This window comes from Daktulosphaira vitifoliae, unplaced genomic scaffold (assembly GCF_025091365.1).
Source record: "Daktulosphaira vitifoliae isolate Bord-2020 unplaced genomic scaffold, ASM2509136v1 Scaffold_5, whole genome shotgun sequence".
NCBI classification, from domain to species: Eukaryota; Metazoa; Arthropoda; class Insecta; order Hemiptera; family Phylloxeridae; genus Daktulosphaira; species Daktulosphaira vitifoliae.
Window position 1 is genome coordinate 32075413 of NW_026099576.1, and position 26786 is coordinate 32102198.

Genomic DNA, 26786 nt, shown 5'->3' on the forward strand with positions numbered 1-26786 from the left:
TTTTTTTTTTTTTTTTTTTTTTTAATTAAAAATTTTGAATTATAAATAGTTAATGAACATCATTTAGTGTTGACATAAAAATAAAGTTAAAACTGATTGATTTAGCACCTAGAGTAGTTGCTGTTTTTCATTTTCATCACCTCATTAAATGACTTAAAAAATTACAGAGCTCTTTGTTTCAAGCAATATTACGAGAATTGCCACTTTCTGAAGGAAATATATCTGTAAATGGTGTTATGTCATATGCATCTCAGGAGCCATGGCTATTTGCTGGTTCTGTACAACAAAATATTTTATTTGGCTCACCTATGAATGAAGAACGATATAAAAAAGTACTTATTTGTTAATACATTTTTTACTTGCCTGAGAACAACCTTAAATACTAATTTTAAATCCTAGGTAATTAAAGTGTGTGCATTAAAAAAAGATTTTGAACAATTTCCTTATGGTGATAGAACAATTGTAGGCGAAAGAGGTGTATCTCTTAGTGGCGGACAAAGAGCTAGAATAAATTTAGCTAGGTATTTTTCCATTAATATAAAAATGTATATTTGTATCATTTCATAGTTATGTTAAATTATAGAGCTGTTTATAAAGAAGCTGATATTTACTTGATGGATGATCCATTATCAGCTGTTGATACTCATGTTGGAAAACATTTATTTGACAAGTGTATTAAAGGTAAAAATCAACTATCATATTATCATATTTTATTTTAATACAATTTTAATTTTAAATGATTTGTTGTAGGGTTTTTAAAAGAAAAAACATGTGTCCTAATAACCCATCAGCTACAATACTTAAATAGTGTTGATCAGATTATATTAATGCAAAATGTAAGTTAAGATGTAAATTTGAATATATATATATTAGGGGTTTTCAACAATATTGAAATTTCGACATGATGAGGAGAGAAAAATCGGAAGTTGTAAGAACAGTTATAGAAATGAATGTTGAAGGAAGAAGAGGTAGAGGAAGACCAAAAAAGAGATGAAGGGATGCTATTGAATGCGATATGAGAACAGCTGATTTGGGAAATCGTGTCAAGTGGAATTTTAAAATAAGGGTGACCGACCCCAAATAGTTGGGATTAAGGCGAGGAAGAATAAGAATAAGAAGAAGATACCTATATTTTGATAACGATATCTAATGGGTATATTGTGATATTAATATTGATACATGATGAGAAATATTGAATTACAATAACAGAATGCTTACTATTTATACTAAGAAAATATGAAGTGAAGTATCAAATTTTTTTTGTGACATACTCAAAGTTATTATAATTAATATTGTATTTTAAACAATACTGTTAATTCTGATTTTATGTTATTTAAGGATCTATTTTTAGTTATAAAAATGTATTAACTAATGACAAACAGTAATTAAATAGAATCTTTAAAATTCAACATTGGGTGTATTTATCAATATATCAAGGTAAACATCTTGTTCACAGGATGATCAAAAATTAGCAAAACACTAATTTTCTCAGAAACTATTGAATATTTTTAATTTTTATAAAGAGAAAAATTGTTAGTCTTAAAAAACTGAAATAATTATGTAGTTTAGTATTTTTTTATTTGTGCCCTTTTAGAAATTATGAGAATTTATCATTGATTTGTTTTTGTAATACTGGTGGTAGTAATAATTTATCATGGATAGCTCATAAATTATTTATCATGGTATGATGTAACAATAAAACTTGTTATCTTAACATTTTGTTCTTCTTAGTTTTTATATCTTAGTCAATAAAAATTGTTTTATGGGACAACATAGAAAAATAAAAGCTGTATTTAAAACAATGTAATAACAATAAGAATTTTCAACTTATTTAACTTTAACATGTAACAAATGAATATGAACAAAACTATTTGTAATTTTTTTCTTCTATCATATTATTTAATTTAAAATAGGGTTTCCTATTTAAGAAAATTAAATTTAAGATTCTTAATCCTGAAGAAATGAAAAAAAAAAAATTTACTATATATGATTATAGAGTTTTTTTAAACAATTAATTTTTTTCTTTAAAAATATTTAAATTATTCAATAGTTTTTAAGAAAATGAGTATCTTACCAGATTGTATTATTTTGAGTTGTTACGGTAGTCAGGATGATAAAGCCTGTGATTTTAAAATAAATAAAAACAGTTTTCAACTTTTAAAGAAAATTTTCATTTTTATATCTAACTTTTTAATAGGGAAATGTACTAAGAGAAGGATCATATAATGATCTCTTAAACTCTGGTTTGGATTTCACTAATCTACTCCATGCTTCTGAAACTTCTGTTGAAGCTGAAGTACTTACTGATTGCAAATCTGATTCAACTAGCCGTTCAAAGAATAGACAAAATTCAAATTTGTCACGACAAATGTCTGTTCAAAGTGTTGCATCATCAGTAGATGATAGTAAAAATAAAAAAGAAGAAGCTCAACCTATTGAAGTAGATGAGACTAGATCATATGGAAATGTGTCTTTAGATATCTACTCATCATATTTTTCAGCTGGCGGAAGTTGTCTAAAAGTTACGTTTTTACTTTCAATGTGTGTGTTAACACAAATTTTAGCTTCTGGTGGAGATTATTGGATTACTTATTGGTGAGTCATGTTTTTAAATGTTCCTTTAAAATTTTTAGTATATTTTTATTATAATTAGGGTCAACTTAGAAGAAAATGTTTTCCAAAAGCAGTCTTATAATAGTTCAATGAATACAAATGTTATTGTATCTGAAAATGATTCTATCTTTAGTTGGTTCACAACTCGCAATGGTTGTATAATCGTATTTTCTGTTATCACCTTTGCCATGATTGTGGCTGCTCTTATTCGATCTATCACATTTGTTGCTGTTTGTATGAAGGCATCAATGAATTTACATAATAAAATGTTCAATTGTATTACCAGAGCGACCATGTATTTTTTCAATACAAATTCGTCAGGTATGATGATAGATTTATGTCATAATTAATTTATTTTATATTTATTATTGTTTAATTTATTATCAGGTCGAATTCTGAATCGTTTTTCAAAAGATATGGGTGCTATTGATGAATTACTACCAGCTGCATTAATAGACTGTATTCAAGTAAAATAAAAAAAAAAATTGTGTTTGTTTTATTGAAAACAATATTATTAATTTTATTTAGATTGGCTTAACTCTACTTGGTATTATTGTGGTTGTTGCTATTGTTAATATTTACTTAATGATACCTACAATCATTGTGGCTATTATATTTTACAAATTGAGAGTTTATTATTTATCAACATCCAGAAGTGTTAAAAGATTAGAAGGAGTCAGTAAGTAAAAAATTTACAATTTTTTTTCAATAAACAGTTATACTTTTGTAAAAATTTATTTAAAGTTAAACAAAAAAAATTTTAATATTTTAGCTAGAAGTCCAGTGTTTGCTCATTTAAACGCTACACTTCAAGGATTAACAACCATCCGTGCATTTGGAGCTGAACAAATATTATCAAAGGAATTTGACAATCACCAAGTATTTATTAAATTTAAACATTTTTTTTATAAAATTTAAACATGTAACATTCTTATAGGACTTACATTCTTCAGCTTGGTTTTTATTTATTACATCAAGTAGAGCTTTTGGATTTTGGTTGGACGTGGTTTGTCTTTTTTATATAAGTATTGTAACATTCAGTTTCTTAACTTTTGCAAGCCGTAAGCATATTCTCTAACATCTTTTTAAAATATTTGCTTGATAACTATCAATTTTTTTAGATATTTATGGAGGTAATGTTGGTCTTGCTATAACGCAAGCTATTGGATTAACAGGTATGTTTCAGTGGGGTATGAGGCAATCTGCAGAATTAGAAAATCAAATGACATCGGTTGAAAGAGTACTTGAATATACAAATGCTCCACAAGAATCTGCATTAGAATCAACTCCAGGTATAACATGTATTATTATAAAACAAACAAAAATTATCTATTTTTATTTGTAAAATGGTTAATAGATAAAAAACCACCTAAGGATTGGCCAGCAAAAGGAAGAGTAACTTTTAAAAAATTGTATCTTCGTTATGGTCCAGATACTCAACATGTTCTTAAAGATCTCAACATTAATATTGAACCCTCAGAAAAAGTAGGATAGTCATTAAATTATTTTTCATAAAATATAAAAGTTAAGTCATTTTGTTTTAATTTAGGTCGGAATTGTTGGAAGAACTGGTGCTGGTAAATCATCATTAATTGGAGCATTGTTCAGATTAGCAATTAATGAAGGATATATTATTATTGACAATATAGACATACATAGTTTAGGGTTACATGAATTACGTTCTAAAATATCAATTATTCCTCAAGAACCAGTTTTATTTTCTGGTACAATGAGGAAAAATTTGGATCCATTTGATGAATTTTCTGATCATGCTCTTTGGGAAGCATTAGAAGAAGTAACAATATAAATTTTTATTGACAAATTAATTATTTCAACTTATTTAAACAACATCCATTATTATAGGTTGAACTCAAAGATCCTGTTGAAGATTTACCTGGAGGTTTAAATGCTAAAATGTCTGAAGGAGGTTCTAATTTTAGTGTTGGACAGAGACAACTTGTTTGTCTGGCTAGAGCCATTATTAGAAATAATAAGATTTTGGTATTAGATGAAGCTACTGCTAATGTTGATCCGCAGTAAATATTATTTATTATTTATTTCAGTTATATATTATGTTTTGATGTTTAATAAATATTTAATAAACTTTTATTGATTTATAGAACTGATGCATTAATTCAAAATACTATTAGAACTAAATTTTCAAATTGCACTGTTTTGACAATTGCTCACCGTTTAAATACTGTGATGGATTCAGACAAGATACTAGTTATGGATGCTGGTAATATGGTTGAGTTTGATTATCCCCATATTCTTTTACAAAACAAACATGGTTTTCTTTTTAAAATGGTTGAAGAAACTGGACCTAGTACTGCTGAGTTGTTGTGTAATATTGCTGAGGAGGTATGGAAAAATTATTTTTAATTAATTTTTCTATATTTGTGTTAAAATGATCAAATAAAGAATAATTAATATGCTATTTATGTTAAGTTTTTGTAAACAAAAATCTTATTAATGTAATGTATTCTTATTATATTATTAATATTTTGACATTCGTAAAATTTAAGATATATATTTCTAAAGCTAATTAATTGGAAATGATAAAATGATAAGCCACAAGTTATAACTAATTAATTGTCATCAAATTTTAAAAATAACTATGAAGCCAGGTCCAGTGGAAAGAGACGCACGCTTTCCTTGAACATTCATCATTTAATAAAAAAAAATTGATAAGAAAAAGTTTTTCAAATTATAAAAATGTCAAAAATATTATTTTGAAATTCAAGTTTTCATAGCCCCTTTAAAATTTTTTTTTCTCATCTATGAATCATATGTATTTCTGGTTAAATTTGGATTCCCATATCAATCTTTTCATGTTTAATTTTTTTTATTTGAATATTGAAACGTCATATTTCCTCCATTATAATTATTTCTATACTCTGTTTTCTATTTTTAGAGCTACAAAAAGAAACTTGCTACTAGAGAATCTCCTATCAAACTAATTGATGAAGATACTGAAGAAAATACAAAAAAAGACAAATAAATATTTAATTCCTATGTGTAAATAAAGTGATATTCACTTAGTGCTTTTATTTATAGTTGATAAATTATAAAATTCTGTGTAGAATCATAAATTCCAAAAACTTTTTTATCCAATAACCAATTTTTTCTACTGAAAAAATTGAAATTCATATGATTTATAAATCAAATATGTACTTATATAGTCAAGTAAATAGAACTTATGTTTACTATTTGTGTGCCTTATTATACTGTAGCTATTAATTATGTTTGTTTAAAGTATTTTGTATACAATAAAGATAAAAATAGTTATTTAATTTTAATGATGCTAGATTTTTAGTTTTTTGATGCAATTAAAAGCTTAAATGTCTTCTTCCAAGGTATTTTTTTGAGTCATTAGGTAAATGGATATATTTAGTTCTTTTATTTTCATTTTACTTATTTAGCTACTAAATTTTTGTACTAATTTCAGATATATAGTTTCTCTTCTTAGTGTAATAATATTAGTGAAATTAGTTAAGTGGTTACAAACTCATTCAAACATGTTAAATTTTAAGTTTATAACATAATATTGTCTTGATGATATGCTGTTCTAGTGTGATTGACCACCAATGATTAAACTTAATACGTTTGTATAAAAATTATTTCTTTAATTTTAATTTTATTCTGCTATAACGTATTTTAAATGACTATTCAGTGTGGAAAACATTTTTAATTTTAATAATTTCCTTTAACATATACATTCTATTTAATTTTATTATGTATCATTAGCAGAGTAAAGAGGGGCTAACCCTTACAATAAAATTGGCCTCTTTAATAATTTAAAACTTGCTGTAAAATATAAAAATATTTTTTGGGCGAAAAATTAAAACTAGTAAAAGACAATACTTGTAACCACATTAACCATTGCTGTAAAGACACCTTTGTGAAACAGAGATACATCAACTGATTTAGATAACGTCACCTTACGTTATATGTTTACGAAGGACCAAACAATTCTATTTTATTTATTACAATAGAAGATAAAAATGTATTATGTTATCTATATTGCAATTTACAATTCGAGAGCTTGTTTGGATCATTAAAATTATGTCAACTGTGATATTACAGTTGGTAGCACTGATATATTCCGGCGTCATAGTCTAATTGTTAGTCACGTATTGTGATAAGTGATAAATCATTCACAAAGCCATAAGCCAATAGCCAAGACTATAGCAATAATATTTGTATTGATGGTTGAAAAAAGTACGAAGCACGGTAAAAAAAAACAGCATATAAATACAAATCATTAGTTAACAGATAGCTTTTCAGCTTGAGAAGTGCCGTTAACACATTTTCTAAACATAAGACTAGTTTACTACTGCTAATCAATAATAAAAAAATTCGAACAATCATTTTATAACATCAATGACAATTTTTTTTTTGTTTTCATAAGTTATATTTTTAATTAATTAAAATGTCTTACAGGATTAAAATGGAAAACTCCCAACAAGGCCCTAATAATTCTAATTTCAATGATTATAATGATGTCAATCTAACTATACGGATCTTATTTCATGGCCGAGTATTATATTTAATACTAACATATTTTGCTACTAATATTTATTTAACATTAATTTATGTTGAATTTTCTAGGAAGTTGGAAATGTCATTGGTAAAGGGGGGGATACTGTAAAAAATATTAGAGATCAAGTAATATGTTAAATCAAATTCTTATTAATAGAGCTAAAATTAAATTTCTTTTTTCCTTAGTCTGGTGCCAGAGTTTTAATTTCTGATGGCTCAACTCCAGAACGTATAGTGACAATTACTGGATCTACTAATGCTATTTGTAAAGCTACTGAACTTATAGGGCTCAAAGTAGAAGAAGTAAAGTTGTTTTCTTATTAATATACTATTTTATTATTAATTAATAAAATTAGTTTTTTGAGAGACAAAATGGAGATTGGAATGGTCCAAAAGCACCATTAACATTTAAGTTAATTGTGCCAGCATCACAATGTGGATTTATTATTGGTAAAGGAGGGTGCAAAATTAAAGAAATCAGAGAATCTAGTGGAGCAGCTATTCAAGTAGCTTCGGATATGTTACCTAATTCTACTGAGCGTTTAGTTTCAATCACTGGAACAACTGGTACAATTTCTCAATGTGTTTATCAAGTGTGCAATGTTCTTTTAGATGTGAGTAAATCAGAATTTTAAAAAAAATGTATTAAAATATTTGATTTTACGTTAAATGAATAAAACTTGGACACTTCATTATCATATAATCATTTGTAGTATTAACCATTTATCATGTACATAGGCTATTTTTAAAATGAAAATTTTCATTTTTGTTAATTTTTTTATTGAAAAAAGTAGCATTGTGAAAGTAAAAATTAACTATTCTAAAACTATTGTTTATTATCTGTGTTTATTTAGTCACCACCTCGTAGTGCTACTATACCTTATGATCCTCGTAGTAAAACTTCAGGATTTGCAAACAGTACCGTAGGAAATGATGTAAGTTAATTTTCTTATTAAAATAACTTGTTTTCTGATCTAAAAAATGCAATAATATGACTGTATTACTCTCAACTTAATTTTAGTTTGGGAGACAACGTACTAATCCACTTGCTAGTTTAGCAGCTCTTGGATTAGGAACAGCTTCAACTGGTGGCATTAATCCTGCTGGTAAGAATGAAAAATTATTTTATGTTGTAAATTTAAAAGATATGCTGCCAGCATATACTTTAAATTTTCTACTTATGCTGGTAGTTTAAAAACTGTTGAAACTGAAAATACTACATTTAATATTTAGTAAAAAATATTTAGTATTTATCTTTTTTTTTTATGTATAGCCTTAGCAGCGTTAGCTGGTAGTCAACTAAGAACAGGAAATAGACATAATCGTAACAACAGTGGAGATCATAAAAATCAAAATGCTAATTCAAATTCAGAAACAATTTCAATGACTGTTCCCAATGATTTAATTGGTTGTGTTATAGGTAGAAGAGGAAGCAAAATAGCAGAAATCAGGTGAGCAGTAATTTGAAAACTTAAAATTTAGGACTTCCCATTGTTTTAAGGAAAAATTCTAATTTTTACATTTATTGAATCTGTTGTATGAAAGGTAAATTCTATAAGACTGTAATAAGGCCAGCTATGATGTATGGTTAAAAGTGTTGGGCGGTTGATAAGAAAGTAGAGCAGAGAATGAGTATAGCAGAGATGAGAATGCTTAGATGGATGAGTGGAGTGACTAGAAAAGATAGAATAAGGAACGAGCATATAAGAGGGAGTATAAGTGTAGCATCAATCGTGGATAAGATGATAGAAAATAGACTTAAATGGTTTGGTCATGTTATGAGGAGAGAAGAAATGGTAGCTGTAAGAACAGTTAGAGAAATGAATGTTGAAGGAAGAAGAGGTAGAGGAAGACCAAAAAAGAGATGGAGGGATGCTATTGAATGCGATTTGAGGACAGCTGATGTGAGCGTAGATGATATGGGAGATTGTGTCAAGTAGAAGTTTGGGATAAGGGTGACCTACCTCAAGTAGTTGGGATTAAGGCGAGAAAGAATAAGAAAAAGATTGATTCTGTTGTATCTGCAATTACAACAACATTATATTATTAAACAAGTTAATGGGAAGCCTTTTTCCTTTAATTCAAATTAGGTCAATTAAAGTTTTCAAAATATACAGTTAAATTTTAAATAACTTATGTGAAATATCATGATTATATTAATCCATTATGCTCTCTTTGTATAATTATAACACAAGTTTTCCAAGATATTCTTTTATCGTAGTTTTAAAAATAGACTATAATTGGTTAAAAAGGTGCAAATTTAAAAAAAAATGTCTGTAAAACTTATGTAGCCAAAAATATTTCACTTTTCAGATCACTCAACTTTCTCCTAAATTATTTTTAAAAATATAATATATGTTTAACTTAGCTAAAATGTTTATTTCTAAATGAAGTTAAACTAAAAAAATTGTCGTGTTGGATGTATTTTTACTAATGACAAGCTTAGATTAAGAGTGAAAGAAAAATCCTATGGTCTCAAGTATAAATATCATAAATTACTGCAAAAATATATTTATATTTATTATCAACAATAATTATGAAACTGAGGCACCTCAATTGAATTGTTGTTAAATATTGAAAAAGCGTTAATATACTTAATATTACCTATTCATAATAGATTAATGAAATTTTCGTATTTTTTAATATAAAAATAAATATTTTAATAAAAATTTTTATTTATAGTGTAAATAAAATATATTACGACAGAATAAAGTATAGTGTAATTGACTGACTAAAGTTTATTTGATTTCAAATAATTTTAAAAAAATGTTATGTCAAATTAACTGATATCTTAAAATAATATATTTGTTTTTAAACATCATACAACTATATGTATACTCATATAAAATGATTAATATATATGATATAAACAATCTACTATATAGGTAGTTTATATTACTATATATATACATAAATCTTGGTATGCATCATTTATTCTGAAAATAATTTTGTGTAATAAATATTGAATGTGAAATTATGTTGACTAGACAAATAAGTGGTGCATTAGTACATATTGCTAAAGGTGATGGTAATCATGAAAATGGGGAAAATGAAGATCGGCATATCACAATAACTGGAAACAAAGACTCTATTTCAGTTGCCAAGTATCTAATAGAAATGAGGTATGACTTTGATTTAAAATAAACATTATTCCTTAAATCATAGTCGAAGTATTGATTCCTATTGTTATCATGTGATCATTCGTAAAGTATTTGTATCCTTTATTTATTTTTCACTAATCCTTATTTATTCTTTAGTGTGGAACTGCAGAAAGCCAATCTTGAGGGGGCAAACTCATCCTCTAGTCCTGATGATGGGTCCAGCTCAACCTTGCCTACTCCTCCAACAGTGGCAGCATCTCCTTTGTCGTCCGCCATTCCACTGGCTCAACTGTTTGCCAAGCCTGGTGCAATAAATGCTCTATCCAGTTTATCTGCTCTTGGTGGTTTAACTGACCTCCTGGGAGCCTTATCTGGTGCCAATCAATCCCCTCCAATTCAGACCACGGGTGTTCATCGCCCAAAAAATTATTTCCAGCGTAATCGTAGCCCTTCTGGCGACAAATCTAAAACAGACAGAACTAAGTTTGCTCCTTATTAAATATTAATTGATCCCATATCCATTACTAATGTCTCTCATAGTTAATCCTATTCATTTCTTTTTTTTTAGTTTTTTCAATTATTATAATTTAACTTAATTAAAAATTAAATTATTTTTCCTTTATTTATTGAAAATATTGGGGAATTATTATTTTTTTGTTCTCATCCATTTGATAGTTTTTATTAAGTATAACTCAATTTTTGTTTTAAGGAGATAAATTAAAGTTTTTATTTTATATTACACATTGCTCCTTCATGTCAACAAACTTTATATTAAGGTTTTGATAAATTATTTTTAACTTTAAATTATATTGTGTCCAATTAATTATATTCAAATTTTAATTATAGTGTAATTCCAATCACTACACCTAATCTTTATCTTAGTTCTTACATTATTTGTAGATCTTATCAATAATATATCTTGTATTCCTTAAAATATTCTTTTTATTTTTAATCTATTTGTTTACATGCAAAGTAAAAAGTGGTTTTAAAATATTAAGGTCTTAAAATTAGAATATATTTCCTTCTGCGTGAAAAATAATATTCCATTAATTGTGGTATTTTTATTATGCTAATAAAGATACCCAGTCGCTTAACTAGGATGGTTGGGTATTAATAACTTCCAAAGTAAAAACGATTTTGAATTATAGTTGAGAATTATTTTATTATCATTATTGTTTTTAGGGAAGTATTAGATTAAGAAAATTTTTATTTCACTATTTTATTTTTTTAAAGTTTAATGTTGTACATCACGAAGTACATTGTAAGATTTTCCAGCTTCTTTCATTAACAGGAAATCAGTTTTTCATTAACTGGCTCAACACAGAGAAGTTACTTTATTATAATTTAGTACTCTTTAAATTACTTCTTATCTTAACTGTCAATTAAAACAGTCATTTTTTTTTTCTTAGTAGTTATAAGAAACTTTATCAATATTGCCAGCATTTTTATTTATATGCCAGACATGCTATATATTCATTATAGAACTAGCACAGTTATAAAGAGCATCATCCTATTTTTCATAATTTTAAATATAATATTAATAGAACACGATTTATTGCATTCGTAATATAAACTAAAACACTAAATTTTATAGTAAAATTAAAAAGTAGTCTATAGTTATAAAGTCCAAAATTTAGAGGAAGGATGAATATGTGCGGCAGACATTTAAAATTTTGTTGCATTAAAATAAATAATTATTGCTATGGAATATTAATAAAAAGTACACTTGTGTCTATAAATGGATGTATTTTTATGTATATCTTAAATTATAAATTATATTTTGTTAAAAAAATATATTTCTGAAGAAATTTGAGTTATGTGGGGGGTTTCTTCTTTACCTAGTGTATAAAATTCTTAAATACATCTCTCCATGCATTAATAACAAGAATTTTTATTTAAAAATTATTATATGGAATGATTTTCTTAATTACACTTCATGTAATATCTTTATAAAATAAAATAAATTTTTTGTCTAAATTTAGTTTATTACTATTCAATTTTGCTCCTTAAAATATTATTTGCACTATACATATTTAATTAGTTTATAAGTTGTAAAATGATTTTATCAAAAGATTGAATATTGATAATAACTATTCATCCATTATTTTTTAAATAATTTAAATAGAGGGAGATGAAGTTAGAATCTGTTTATTTCTTCATTAGACATTTATCAGCTAAATTATCTTCTAGCTCAAGCAATCATTTTTTTTAAATATTTGATTTTCTAATATTTAAGTTAACTAATAAGTGTTATATATTTTAGTTTTAAAAAAACACTAAATGGCTCAATTTTTAGAGGTAGAAGAAAAATTATATATATTTATTAGGGTTTGTCAACAATATATTTTTGAATATCGATTTGATATATTAACGATATCGTACCAAATTTAAGGAATATTATATTGCAATATCGAAAAAAAAATTAAATATAATATATCTGTTTTCACCAGTTTTTTTTATCTTCAAGAATACATTATACAATGTTATACTTACAGCAGACACAATATTTTAAATGTAAATGTGTGTATGTGTGAGTTTATTTATTTATAGTATCATTAAAATGTAGTGTATATTAAGATACAACCGATAGAGTGGGTAATTGATTTGACACTATATTGTTTAAACCCAACCAAACATTAAATTGTACATTCCCAAACAACAATTATATTATGTCAATTGCCATCGGAATTTCTGGTATCTTCTTCTTTTCCTTGGCCTTAATCCAAACTACTTGTGGTCAGCCACTCTTATCCTAAACTTTCACTTGACATGACCTCCCAAATCATCTACGCTCATATCATCTGTCCTCATATCGCATTCAATAGCATCCCTCAATCTTTTTTTTTGGTCTTCTTCTACCTCTTCTTCCTTCAACAATCATTTCTAGAACTGTCTCACAGCTTCCAATTCTTCCAACTAAACGCTAAATTGTACATTCTCAAACAATTATATCATGTCAATTGCCACCAGAATTTCTGGTAATAATAAAGATAATTGTCATAAAACGGCCTTTAGTCAGGTGTTGGAGCTGGTAAAATTGTGGCTGCTGAAAAACAGGGCTTAAATGTTCTATTATATGTGAACATTACAAAGGTCAATGGCGTACAAATTCAATAGAAATATAGATTAAAGATGAAGAAGATTGTACTTTTGTTGAAGATATATTCTATCAAAATTTAGAATGGGAAAATGAATAAGAAAATGGAAATAAATTTTGTTTGATACATTTGTCAAATAACTTTATAGAGGAGAAATCCTCCATCGATTATATAATTTGCACTAGTAATGCATATAACTTGTATATAGGATATAAATAAGAAAATAGGAGATCATGTAGCTTTTGTAATAATCCATTAAAATTTTAAAATTAAACACTATCTACAGATTTGCATCAAGGCGTTTTTTTATGATAATGATTTTAATCACTGTCACATATTATCTATACTGCACCCAATTATACACACCGTGCCGGACTGTTGGTTTTTTTTTAAAATAGCGATTAGTTGAAATAGTAGCAATGGGTTTACTTTAATTATTTAATTATTTCATTATTAATTTTAACAATAGAAACTAATGAAGATAGAATTATAACTTTATTTGACCTTTTAAGTTTAATATGAAAGTTATTACCCTCTATTGAATTTACTAGAACAAGAACAATTTCATATTCTTTATGACAATTAATTTTATCATTACTAGAAATTCCGGTTTGGTTGACAAAAGAAAACGTGAGGTAGGTGAAATAAGAAGATCAGTGACAATAGGTGAGAACGTGATTGGGGATGTAAGACACCGGATTAAGTGCAGATGGTTGAAGTGGAGAGAAGCGACTGCTGTCTTATGCAATAAAATAATTCCAATGAGGCTAAAAGGTAAATTCTACAAGACTGTAGTGAGACCAGCTATGATGTATGGTTCTGAGTGTTGCACGGGTGTTAACAAAGTAGAACAGAGATGAAAATGCTTAGATGGATGAGTGGAGTGACTAGAAAAGATAGAATAAGGAACGAGCATATAAGAGGGAGTATAAGTGTAGCATCAATCGTGGATAAGATGATAGAAAATAGACTTAAATGGTTTGGTCATGTTATGAGGAGAGAAGAAATGGTAGCTGTAAGAACAGTTAGAGAAATGAATGTTGAAGGAAGAAGAGGTAGAGGAAGACCAAAAAAGAGATGGAGGGATGCTATTGAATGCGATTTGAGGACAGCTGATGTGAGCGTAGATGATTTGGGAGGTCATGTCAAGTGAAAGTTTAGGATAAGGTCATTAGGTCAGTGCCTATAAAATATGAAAAATGTCAACAAAATTATCACCAACTGTTATTAGCCTTATATCAAATAATATATATTTTATAACAAAGTGACCAAAATTCAAACGGTTTTTTGTAAAAATATATTTTTCGATATGGCGATGTCTAAAAAATAATAGAACACTAATATTTTTTAAACATCATACAAGCTCATAATAATAATTCAAACTGCTCAACGTGTTTGTTTTAAAATTCAGTCATGGAGATGTGATTTTTTTACTTTTGATCGTATTTTTTAATATGGCCCACTGTGTAATGTGTTAAAAGGAATCTTGTAAAGCCACGTCTCCTATTACATAAATTTTCTTTATTCTATATAAAATTTTAAAAATGAAGGTTATAGGCATAGCTATGACAATGACCGTGTTTGATTGTAGTATTTTCATCATTTTTAAATCTTTAATGATATTATGTGCGTCTTCAATTCTCATTTTTTTTCTATGTAGTTTTAGACAATATAAACTTTAAAAAATAATCTAATTAAAAAAAAACTTAAATTTATTGCAAATAGACTTATTTTTTTATTAATTTTTTCTATGTAATAAATGTTTACAAATATTTTGTTAAAATGAATTTAAATTTAAAATTATGGCCGCATGGTTTTATTAAACAAGATTTCAACATATATTTAGCATTTAGAGCTAAATATATATTTCCAAATTATAAAACAATTTTTTATAAGAGTGTATTAAATTAACATCTTGGAATATACTTCTTTGTTTAGTTATGTAACTGATATTTTGACAAATCTTATAATTTGTATAAAAAAAAAAAGAATTAAATAGTTAATAATATGAAATATCATCATTTTTATAGCTTTACCCTGAGAAAAATTAAAAGATTAAAAGCAAAATTTATTTGAATATTTATTAAAATAAATTCTTGCACTATTACAGAAAGTAAGTGGGATGTACAGCCTGTATTAGTAGTTTTATTTATTGTATAACATAGTAAACATTCCTCCTTCGAACTTAGTTTTTTTTTCATGATAAAAAGATTAATTATTTTTCAATTAAAGTCATTAAAATTTATCAGAGCGAAAACTTTTAGCTAGTTTTATAAGGGATAATGTCTGACTTAGGTACACTGTCACTAAATCGATCGATAGTAATTGAAGTCGTAAGCCTTTTACGGCGATTTCAGTTAGATAATAACCTTTAATAAATGCATAATAATATTATATAACACAACTAAATATTTCTCAATAAATTAAAATTGTATTTGACACAATTAAAAATAAATAAAAAATTGTCATGTTTCATATATATATTTTAATGACAAGTCCCTTTAGATTTTTAAAATATTATGTTTTCAAAATTAAACATAACTGGTAATAGGACTCTAGGTTTAAGTGTCGGTTTTTGTGAAAATAATATATTGGTTATCTGTTGATTAATATTTAACGCAATAATAGCCTAAAAATGTCATAAGGTATTTCGGAAGCGACATTTCGTTTATATTACAACTTCAAATTAAATCGTAAGTATTTTTTTTTTATTGAAACCTATGTTATAAACCTGTATATATTAATATGATGTATACGATAATTCAACTAACGATTATAATAACAACTTTTTTCACTTCCTATAAAAAAAAAACTAAAATGTTGCTTAAATCCTTTTACTTATTTATAATCGATACATGTGTTAAATTAATTTTAAAAATATTTAATTAATTTCTGTTTCATTATTCATTTTAAAATTTTGTTTATTTTTCAGGTCTTTGATTTCTCTTGCGAGCCATAACAAGTTCTAAGAGTGGTACGACTTAACCTTAGGAAGCAGTGAACGGCGTAAACCCGGCAGCTTGTCAGAGCTTCGCATCCTTTTATTGTTTTTAGCGAGGACGTAGCAATCATACATTGTGCTCGGGTCGAAATTTCATAATGAAAAAATATTTCAAAATATTAGTTTCGTTGCAGGCAGTCATAGGCATAAATGGAGAGATAAGACTTAGCCCCCAAATGTTTTAGAAAATTATACATATATTATTTTTATTTACAAAATAATGTTAAGTGTATAAAAATAAATTCAGTTCCATCCCAGTTTTTTTTATAAATTTATTTAACGCTCAAAGTAGAAAATATCAGGTTTTAAAGTAATTTTTCATGTACAATATAAAAATTATCGCGTATCCAGAATACGGTGAAGCGTGTACAAAATGTACCGATAAATAAATATTAATATATATATATAGTTCGCTCTAGCGAGTACTAAATAAATAACACCAACACTTATGTCGCAGCACAATTGCAGGCTGAGAGTATCCGCACAAGGTGCTGGAAAAAGGACACAGTAACAGACGTCGAAATACGTTACAGAAACGAGCCAAAAGGCAGAAGACAAAAACCCAGCACAAGGGGATCGCGGCACAGTGGTGACGTGGCATAGTTGGATCAAGTATTATGATATCTGACAGTGATTAAAATCACTATCAAAAAAAACGCTGCGATGCAAATCTTTAGATAGTGTTTAATTTTAAAAAATTGGTGTTTTATTCCAAAAGCTACATGATCTGCTAGTTTCTTATTAATATCCTGATTAAGATAAAGTATGTCGAATGAAAAAGGGATTATTAAAAAATATTATTTCTCATAAAAAAATTGTGTGGATCCATACACTATATGTTATATATGTATAGTTATATATCATATAGTTATATCATTATAAAGTTAAAAATGTAAAAAATAAAATCGAGAATTTTCACACAATAATAGCATTTGGTAGCCATTTTCACAGTGAAGATAAAATAAAGTCCGAAATTTTTTTTTTGCATAATAAAGAACATTATATTATCTTTAATTTAAGATATATATAAAAGTGTCAGACTTTCCGGAACACTTTCAAAATTTAAGATGAAAAAGTTCTACTTTCTACATGCATTTTTTAGATTTGAACCCCCCTCGTATATAGGGAAATGGTCCGATTTAAAAAAACAGTATGTCAAATGAAAGATGTATATAAATAATACTCCTCATGAAAAAATTGTACTGATCCATTCATTTTTCAAAAAGTTATAGCATAATAAAGTTAAAAATGTAAAATACAAAATCGAAAATTTTCACACAAAAATAGCATTCGGTAGCCATTTTCACCATGAAGATAAGATAAAGTCCGAAATTTTTTTTTNCATTTGGTAGCCATTTTCACCGTGAAGATAAAATAAAGTCCGAAATTTTTAAATTCGTAATTTTTTTGGAGGTTTCCCCCATTTACGGGTAACGAGGGAATTTTTTTCAATTTTGAAGGGTAATGTCTTCGACTAGATACAATTTGTGATCTTTTGACATATCATTGAAAGAAATCGGTTCGGTGAGAGCTAAGAAAATGTGGTAACAGACACAAAAAAAAAAAACACGTCTTAGTAAAACCAATACCTTCTCAGCTTCGCATCGAATCTAAAAAAACACATCTTAGTAAAACCAATACCTTCTCAGCTTCGCATCGAAGCTAAAAAAACACAGAATAGACGGAGCAACCAGTTAAGGTGTACGTCGGTAACGCAACAGACCGCAATATCAGTAATCCATATTCGGCGGCGGCCTTATCTCGGTGTCATTAATATGACCGATTGTCATATTAATAGCTGGACGGCTGATATAGAGAGTGACACGGGTAAGCGCCGGCCTAGAGCAAAAGGCGGTGCCGTGTCAAAATATTGCATGAATACCTATGTTTTTAGCTTTGATAGGAATCTGAAAAGGTATTAATTTTACCATGATTTTTTTATTATTTACTTATTATTTTCTATTTTTTCTATAATCCTTAAAAAATCACAAATTGTAACTAGTTGAAGATATTAGTGATGTGCATTTTCGAATATTTTAAGCTATCGAATAGCACTCGATAGTTTTAAAAAACTATCGAATAACTATTCGAATTGTTTTTATACAACCGAATAGTGTGTTTTTAGCATAGACTATCGAATAGTTTTAAAAAACATTCAAATGGGCTAGCGAATGGTTTCAAAAAATATTCGATTAGTTCTATCTAAAATTTTTATTAAGTACACTTAATTATAATAAGAAGATAATTAGCGAATACTTCAAATAAATTATTATACAATTAATAATAGTAAAAAGTACCATTTTATTTATTTTTAGTTAGTGAGTCATTGGTAAAAAATGGGTCGAAAATTAAAAAGCAGTTCTTTTTTTCGATGACTAATGATGTATTTTCAGTTTTATCGGAAAGGTTTGTTCTATGCGCAACAGAAGTATTCGTAAATACTAAAGTCTTATTTTACACTTAATACCTTGTATACTGTTCTTAGTCTAGAATTACCTGCTCTTTTGTTTTGCAAAGGCATAACACCGATAATGAGGACAACGCGTTTTAAATTTTTACGTTTGTAAATTGTGTTTATACCACCGGATATTTTATTTTTATCATAATAACTATGAAATATTTTAAATACTATTCGAATGAAAGTACCGAATAGTTTTAAAAAATATTCGAACAAACTATCGAATAGTTTAAAAACTATTCAAATATATGTGTAACTATCGAATATTTTTACTATTCAAATAGTTTTTAAATGACTATCGAATAGTTCGAATAGTGAACAACTATTGAATAGTTCGATGGTTATTATTCGATATTTCCCATCACTAAAAGATATTATTCATAAAATGTAAGTTTTTAGGAGAATATTCTTTTTTTCTATTTTATTTGGGTAATAATACTTGTTAAAAGAAATTAAAACAGAAAAAATTACCACTTTCAAAGGTATATGCATAGTAAAATAAAAATTAATTTTACTATGGGTATATGAGACTCTTGAAAAAAATACCGCCATCTTAAAAACTTCCGCTCGGGGTAAATGTCCTTTTTTAATTCGCTCATTCATCACGGTAAAATTAATACCTTCTCAGCTTTGCATTGAAGTTATTTTTTTGTTAGGACGGCAAAATCATAACTTTCCTAAACTGCACTTTTGGTTAGTAAAGATCTAATCGCAGCTCTTAAAATAAAAACTGCTTATAATAAGAATTGAGTTCAGTTGCTCTAATTACTGTTTCATTATACATTTATTTAGTTTATAATTTATGCACTAAATAATCATAATGTATTTAAATTAATCATACGTAAACAAGTTTTTTATAAATTTACAAGATATACATTAATTACTTTTATTCTTTGGAAAATACTGAATTTTATTGATTTAAGATATTTTGAAAATTTATTTATATGTTCGTTTAATCTTGTACCATTTTTGGATAATTGTACACATAAGCCTATAATGGTCAATTTTTTTCGGAGGGGCTAATTTTAATTTTACCCCATTAAAAAATTATTTTTATATAACAACGCATATCATTTTTTTCAATTTTTGAGGGTAATGTCTTCGACTCGATATTATTTGTGATCTTTTGACGTATCGTTAAAAGAAATAAGTTCGGTGAGAGCTGAGAAAAAGTGGTAACAGACACAAAAAAAAAACACATCATAGTAAAATTAATACCTCTTCTCTGCTTTGAATTGAAGCTATTTGAAGTATTTGGAATAATTAACGGCTAAATTATCAATGCTATTGAAGAGTTAACACCTGAAAATTTTTCGTGTTATAAATACATACCGATAGTATCCTACTGTTGTAACGTTACTAATATTATACTATTGACACAAACTGTATGAAATAGTCTTTGGCACTGCATTACAAATTTTAGTGGGCAAATTTGCTCATCACACCCCACGGAGAAAATTTAGAGTCCAGCCCTGTTTGAATATATATATTTTTAATAGTTCAAAACATTATAAAAATACAAAAAAATTTAAAAGTACTTTAATTCAAATACAAGATTATAACATTGTGTATCTCAAATTTCATCCGACCTAACTTATTTTCGAGCTTATACCATTTCTTTGTTAGCCCGATCCAATCCGAAATTATTTTACGACTGATCCGAATCTAATCCGATTAAAAATTTAAAAACCCAACTTGGTCCCATTTGTAAATTACACTTCTCAATTTTGTTAGGCCGTCCAATTCGTAAAATGTTAGGGTTTGTCCGACCGATTTCATTATTTCTTAAAAAGTCTGATTGAATTCAAATTCGGGTCGGATTTACAGATGTGAATTTTTTTTGATTGTATATATTAATGGAATAGTAGACTACGGGCACTGGACTATCGAATTATTCGATTAATATCCATATTTTATTTATTACTTTATTTTTTTTATTAGATATAAACATTTAAAGTTTTAAATTTTTGAGTTAATATACATGTATAATATACAAGTGATTACAAATACAGGTAGCTAATTGGTTTTTTATGACATCGATATTCGCAGGTACACAGCATTTATTATCAATGGTAGTAGGCACATTGTGGTGAGTTTATAAATATACTAACTGGCCATACAGAAAGTATATCTATTGATAGTCATAATTGACAATATACACTCCGTAACTATGACAGCGATGTCATAAAAAACCAATTAGCTACCTGTATTTGTAATCCCTTATGTTTTATACATGTATATAAACTCAAAAATTTAAAACTTTAAATCTTTGTTAAAGTTAAAACACTAGAGTACTCACAGTGCAATATGATTTCTAACGATTTAGCATATTATGTGTGTTAAAAAAACTAAATGGTACAATAAATATATTATTTTAATGAACATTTGCATAACTTTTGACTATCAAGTATTTTTTTTATAGTTCGATAGTCTAAAATACAATCGAAAATATCTGGCAGTCATAACTATTCAATTATGTTCATTACAAAAAAAAGAATCACTACTTTAGTTTCAAAATGTTTTTCGTAGTAATATTTTAAAGTATAACACGTAAAAAAATCTATTATTCCTGATCTCTTCATTTAAATGTTTTTTTTGTTATTAAAAATGTTTAGATCATAGAAACAAAACTCTATAATGTAAAATATAAAATTTAGTTTCATGTAACATAAATATTATAAAACTTATTTATTTAAGATTCAGTTATTATGATATTGATTATAAATATCGATAGCGTTATAACTAGTGATGGGCATTTTCGAATATTTTAAACTATCGAATAGTATTCGAATTGTTTTTATACAACCGAATAGTGTGTTTTTAGCATAAACTATCGAATAGTTTTTAAAAATATTTGAATATATGTATAACTATCGAATATTTTTACTATTCGATATTTCCCATCACTGTTATAACATCTAAATCTAAATCTTGATTTTCTATTTTAAATTATCAAAAGTAATTACTACGCAAATTATACTCTAGAATTGAGTTATCAATTTATCAATTCTCAGTTTAAAGTGATAGTACTTATTAGTAGCAAAATAGAATAAATAGTATTTATTAAATACATATTTCATCTATGGTAGCAATAAGTATACTTTTTTGAAGTAAGTTTTAAGTTAAACATTAGTTAACTTGTGTTTATCTTTTTTGTCTAATTTTAAATTGTAGTTTTTTATAATTACATGTCATATATGTATTACTGTTTTGAAAAAAAAAAATGAATAAACATATAAAAAACTTATTGCAGCTTAGGATAGACCTAATAGGTAAATTGATCAATATAAGAAATATTTTTAATGAGTTCAATTGTGTAACATTTAAGGTGCAAGACAACTCCATTTTTTTCAAAACTTTTCAGTAAACGAAAAACAAGATCATTTAAATGTGTATCTTTACCTACCAAATATTTTTAAATCCATTTTTTTTTATTTAATTTCTTCTTTTCTTTTTCTTCTTCGCCTTAATCCCAACTACTTGGAATCGGCCACCCTTATCCCAAACTTCCACTTGACACAATCTCCCATATCATCTACGCTCACATCAGCTGTCCTCAAATCGCATTCAATAGCATCCCTCCATCTCTTTTTTGGTTTTCCTCNGGATTTAATAGCATCCCTCCATCTCTTTTTTGGTTTTCCTCTTCTTCCTTCAACATTCATTTCTCTAACTGTTCTTACAGCTTCCATTTCTTCTCTCCTCATAACATGACCAAACCATCTAAGTCTATTTTCTCTCAACTTATCCACGATTGACGCTACACCTATATTCCCTCTTATATGCACGTTCCTTATTCTATGCTGATAAAACCAAAAATTAATCATTTGATATCTATCAAATAGATTCTTGAAAATTCAGTTTTAATTGAAAAAATTATGTTTAATAATTTAGATTGAATTAAAATTTACCATCACGGAAAAAACAAAATTCAAGACCTATGTAAGTCTCAAGTAATAGTTGAATCATAAATACAATTTTTCATTAAGTAATTAATATTTTTAGTGATCCCAGTCATTCATCTAAAAGAGAATACTATCATATTTAGTTATCAAGTCTAAAATGATGAAAAATTATGTAAGTAAGCCATAATATACTAAAGTAACAAAAATTAAATTTTAATTATTTATTCTTATCACTTATCTAATGAACTATAAATGGTTGTTTTGAAAAATGAATTCTAGTGTCTTAAAGTTTTATAGTCTAAATTTTTTAAGTTACCTGGGGTAAGTTGATTTTTGGATGATTGGGAGGTATCTTCCAAACATTAATCAATGTTAGAAGTGGTTAGAATTCTTAGAATGTATAGTAACCTTTAATCATAATTTAGTTTCTGTAGTTTTTATGACTTTCCCCAAAAATAATTTCTTAATTATGCTTAAAAGTAAATCTCCTAGTGACTTACTGATTCTATCAATTTTATAAATAAATGTTGAATAAATAAATAAATAATGTCTTAATTAAGGCAATTATTTTATTGAATTATCTGTTTAAAAAAATATTATTCTGACATTATTTTTTCACTCATTTATGAAAAATGTAACTTTCAATAAATAAAAATTCATTTCATGCCAATTAAAAATGATTTTTTTTAATAAGCTATAGTTTTATTAAATTAATAATTTTTAAATATATCATTAAATGTTCATAACTTATAAATATAATTTGTAACCTTTGTTTATTTCCAGGATCATCGACTTAAAGGGCGCTTGGAAAAAATACAATATCAATATTTCAATGGACGACCAAAATGGACTACTGTTCAACTTAGAGATTTAAATTTATATATTGCTTATACTTGTATGGGATCACCTTTTGAAAATGAAAACAAAATTGAAGAAATACTCGTTGAAACTAATAATGAAAGTAGTGAATTATTTAGTTATTATTCATCTGAAAAACAGAATCAAGTTAAAATTATAGTTAATACTATTAAAAAAAAAATTATTGATGATAAAGTTGAAGACATTGATGTTGGAGTAACATTGGTACATAGTGTTTGTAAAGATGTGTGTGAAATATGTCAAAAATTTCCTGATAAAGACATTCATTTATGGATTATATTAAGAATAAAAATTAATAAAAGAAAATTTTTTTACTATGATGTATCATTAGGTAGAACATATAAAGATTGGAACAGTTATTTAAAAAATAATACATTACCCAAAGGTTACATGTTTTATCCCAAAACAGGTTTTTATGATGAAGCTGACTACTTAATAAAAGATTTAACCCCAAGTTCTAAACCATCAGCAAAATTATTAAATTGTTTGGATATAGTAGGGAAAGTGACATCATTCACATCTGGCACTTTACTCGCAGGCAGCTTATTTTTACCTATTATGGCACCTATTACATTGCCAGCTGCTGCAGTAGCCACAAGTTCATCTATTTGGGATATTGGTAGACAAATAAGTAATTTATTTGATAGAAATTCTCATAATCAATCATTATCAGATGCTGTAGCTAGAAAACATTGGTTAGATCTAACAATTTCAATGATGGGTGTTATGACAGCACCACTTAGTGCTGGTGTAAAAACTCTTGAATTAAGTGGTTCTTCATTATTAGCATCACGGTTTGGGAAAACTTTGTTGATACTACGTACTAGTACTTGTATAACACAGTGTTCTTTGAGTATTGTTGGCTTAACAAGTGATATAATTGATGGAATTTCAATGAAGAAATTGATATTAAGTTTTCTGACATATTTACGATTAGATGTTTTTCTTGTCACTGGAGTTTTATTTGCCTTGCCAATAAATAGAATAATTCAAAATATTTTTGAAGTAAGTTATATTCTTTATAGTTTTAGAGTCAATTAAATAATAATTTTTCAATTGACAATAGTAAAACATTTTATAATAAAAATTGATCACTTATGGGTAATTATTTAAAATTAAAATTATATTAAAAATATTAATTTAAAAAAACTGTTTTCTCGATATTTTGATATTTAAATCTTTTGTATAATTAATTTAAGAAAAGTTGTTTCTTAGTATAGTTTTTCATTATTTAAAACTTTTATAACTGACTTTTTAATTATTATTAATATATATTTTGCTTTAAATAAACTTTTAAAAATTATAGTTATACTTTCAGTTTCTATGTGCTTTTTAATAAACTATATAATTTAGTCTGTTACAGAACGTACTACACTTTCAAAGGAAATAATATACCAAAACATCTTTCATAAAAATAGCATACCTTATTGTATAGTTCAAAAGTATTTCAATGATTGTATGAATTTTACAAAAAAACATATAAATGAATTTTGTGAACAGATTCAAAAATTTTTTAAAAATGAGTTAACTTTTGAGAAACTTATGATTGCATTAAATGATATTATCCAAGTTTATGAAGAATGCAAAAAGAATATGGTAAAAGAAAATTCATCATTGGATGAGCTCCTAAATTATGTAATAAATCATATGGACTTAGATTTCTTAACACTAAGAGAAAAAGAAGAAGCAATATCTATTCTTGGTGGTGAAAATATGAAAAAATTTCTTTTATGTGTACCAAAAGAATATCTGAACAAAAAAATGATCATTTTTTGCATTAATCAAGTACTATCCAAAGCCAATTATTTAGCTTTAGAATTTACTAATGTAGTTCAAACATGTATGCTGTATAATGAAACTGACACTGTAGAAATAACACACTCATTTTGTTCAATTTACAACTTAGAAGAATGTTGTTTAAAAGAATATTTACTCTATGGTATAAGAATTCTCAAAAATGATATACAAGATCTTTTAAGTCATTTTTCAGAGTATGAAAAAAAAAACTATGAAGATTTCAAAGTTGACTTTGAAGGTTTTACAAATAAGATTAAAATGTATCAAATGATAGCACCACATAACAATTTGGATTTTGATACATGTAAGAGAATCTCCCAAGTGCTAATTCCTCGCCAAGATGGTTACAATAATTTTTTGCATAAAGCTTTTGAAGAAAATTCGTGTTTGCTATATATAAATACTGAAGTGTGTAAAAAAACTGTATTTTTTAATATAAATTCTAATGGTGACATAAACCAACTGTATATTCTGTTTGTTTAAGCTTAAATATTTTTTAATTATTAGTTGTAGGACACACACTTTAAAAAAAATGGCAATTTTATTAAAATTAAAAAAATATTATTAACTACTAATCTCGTTTAATTAATACTTTTACATTAGATTACAAATTTAGTTCATCATAATTTTATTGATTGATAATTTATTTTTCATTAAAAAAAAATGCTAGATAAATAACAAAATTTAAATACATTATAACTCCAAGTGTATTAGATAACTATGACTTATTTTAGTATTTAATACAATTTTAAAGTTATTTTTATTATTTTGGAATATTATTATATAGACGCCTTAATTAAAGGATTATTATACATTTATTTTTTGTTATTTCTATTTAAATAAATTAAGCTTTATAATATTGTATTCTGTTCTTTAATACAAGTCAATTATTGGAAACAGATTTATTAAAAAAAAAAAAACATATTTCGTTTAATTAACCCTTGTATATTTATTAAATATTTTTTACTTCTACTGACTTATAAAAACCTTGTAACCATTTATTTTTATTAAAACATTAAACAAATATATATATTTTTGAGCAAAGTAAAAAATAAATGTATTTAGTGTTTGTATAAAAAAATTTATATTATAATACATAGAACGAATAGTAATTAATATTTTACAAAAATGTGATTCACATAAGCGTCTGAATGGGTATTGTGTTGTCTCTTAATAATTGTTATTATCACTATTTTTAAAAAAAATTTACATCGGTTAAGATTAACGGCGCAGTCTTATGAGACCACACGAACTACACTGTTGCTTCGTCTATTTGTATCACTGATATTTGGGATTACTAATCACTAACTATATTTTTATGTAGTCTGTGGTTATATCATATAACCAGGGTCGCATTTAGGAATTTTGCCACCCGGTGCACTTAATTTTGCC

General features: G+C 26.3%; 3 protein-coding genes across 6 annotated transcripts in view; all 3 read left to right on the top strand.

The window, feature by feature from the left end:
• Positions 1-5912, top strand: part of LOC126907867 (probable multidrug resistance-associated protein lethal(2)03659) — a 56394-nt gene extending 50482 nt beyond the window's left edge. For both annotated transcript variants that reach the window (XM_050689509.1, XM_050689510.1), the window contains exons 11-26: positions 168-332; positions 400-521; positions 584-681; positions 751-836; positions 2198-2595; positions 2654-2934; positions 3001-3080; positions 3142-3292; positions 3386-3492; positions 3551-3674; positions 3735-3905; positions 3971-4098; positions 4163-4408; positions 4477-4649; positions 4734-4974; positions 5528-5912. In XM_050689509.1, coding sequence (XP_050545466.1) covers positions 168-332; positions 400-521; positions 584-681; positions 751-836; positions 2198-2595; positions 2654-2934; positions 3001-3080; positions 3142-3292; positions 3386-3492; positions 3551-3674; positions 3735-3905; positions 3971-4098; positions 4163-4408; positions 4477-4649; positions 4734-4974; positions 5528-5614 — 2658 coding nt within the window. In that variant the 3' untranslated portion in view covers positions 5615-5912. The remainder of the gene's footprint in view (positions 1-167; positions 333-399; positions 522-583; positions 682-750; positions 837-2197; positions 2596-2653; positions 2935-3000; positions 3081-3141; positions 3293-3385; positions 3493-3550; positions 3675-3734; positions 3906-3970; positions 4099-4162; positions 4409-4476; positions 4650-4733; positions 4975-5527) is intronic.
• Positions 5913-6712: 800 nt separating this feature from the next.
• Positions 6713-15350, top strand: LOC126907879 (poly(rC)-binding protein 3-like). Its single transcript, XM_050689531.1, has 10 exons — positions 6713-6846; positions 7057-7153; positions 7225-7281; positions 7342-7458; positions 7512-7769; positions 8010-8090; positions 8177-8261; positions 8429-8606; positions 10143-10277; positions 10413-15350. Exons 2-10 carry the CDS (start codon positions 7064-7066, stop codon positions 10753-10755), a joined length of 1344 nt encoding a protein of 447 aa, XP_050545488.1. The 5' UTR covers positions 6713-6846; positions 7057-7063; the 3' UTR covers positions 10756-15350.
• A 6390-nt stretch (positions 15351-21740) lies between these two features.
• Positions 21741-26219, top strand: LOC126907875 (uncharacterized). Of its 3 annotated transcripts, XM_050689524.1 has the most exons (6): positions 21741-21923; positions 22067-22085; positions 22708-22755; positions 22819-22890; positions 23502-24602; positions 24951-26219. In XM_050689524.1, the coding sequence occupies exons 4-6, from the start codon at positions 22876-22878 to the stop codon at positions 25875-25877; spliced, it is 2043 nt and encodes a 680-aa protein (XP_050545481.1). In that variant the 5' UTR covers positions 21741-21923; positions 22067-22085; positions 22708-22755; positions 22819-22875; the 3' UTR covers positions 25878-26219. The 3 variants fall into 3 exon arrangements, with proteins under 3 accessions (XP_050545481.1, XP_050545480.1, XP_050545479.1); XM_050689523.1 differs by lacking the exon at positions 22067-22085; XM_050689522.1 differs by lacking the exon at positions 21741-21923 and having other exon boundaries at positions 21930-22085.
• Positions 26220-26786: the final 567 nt, after the last annotated feature.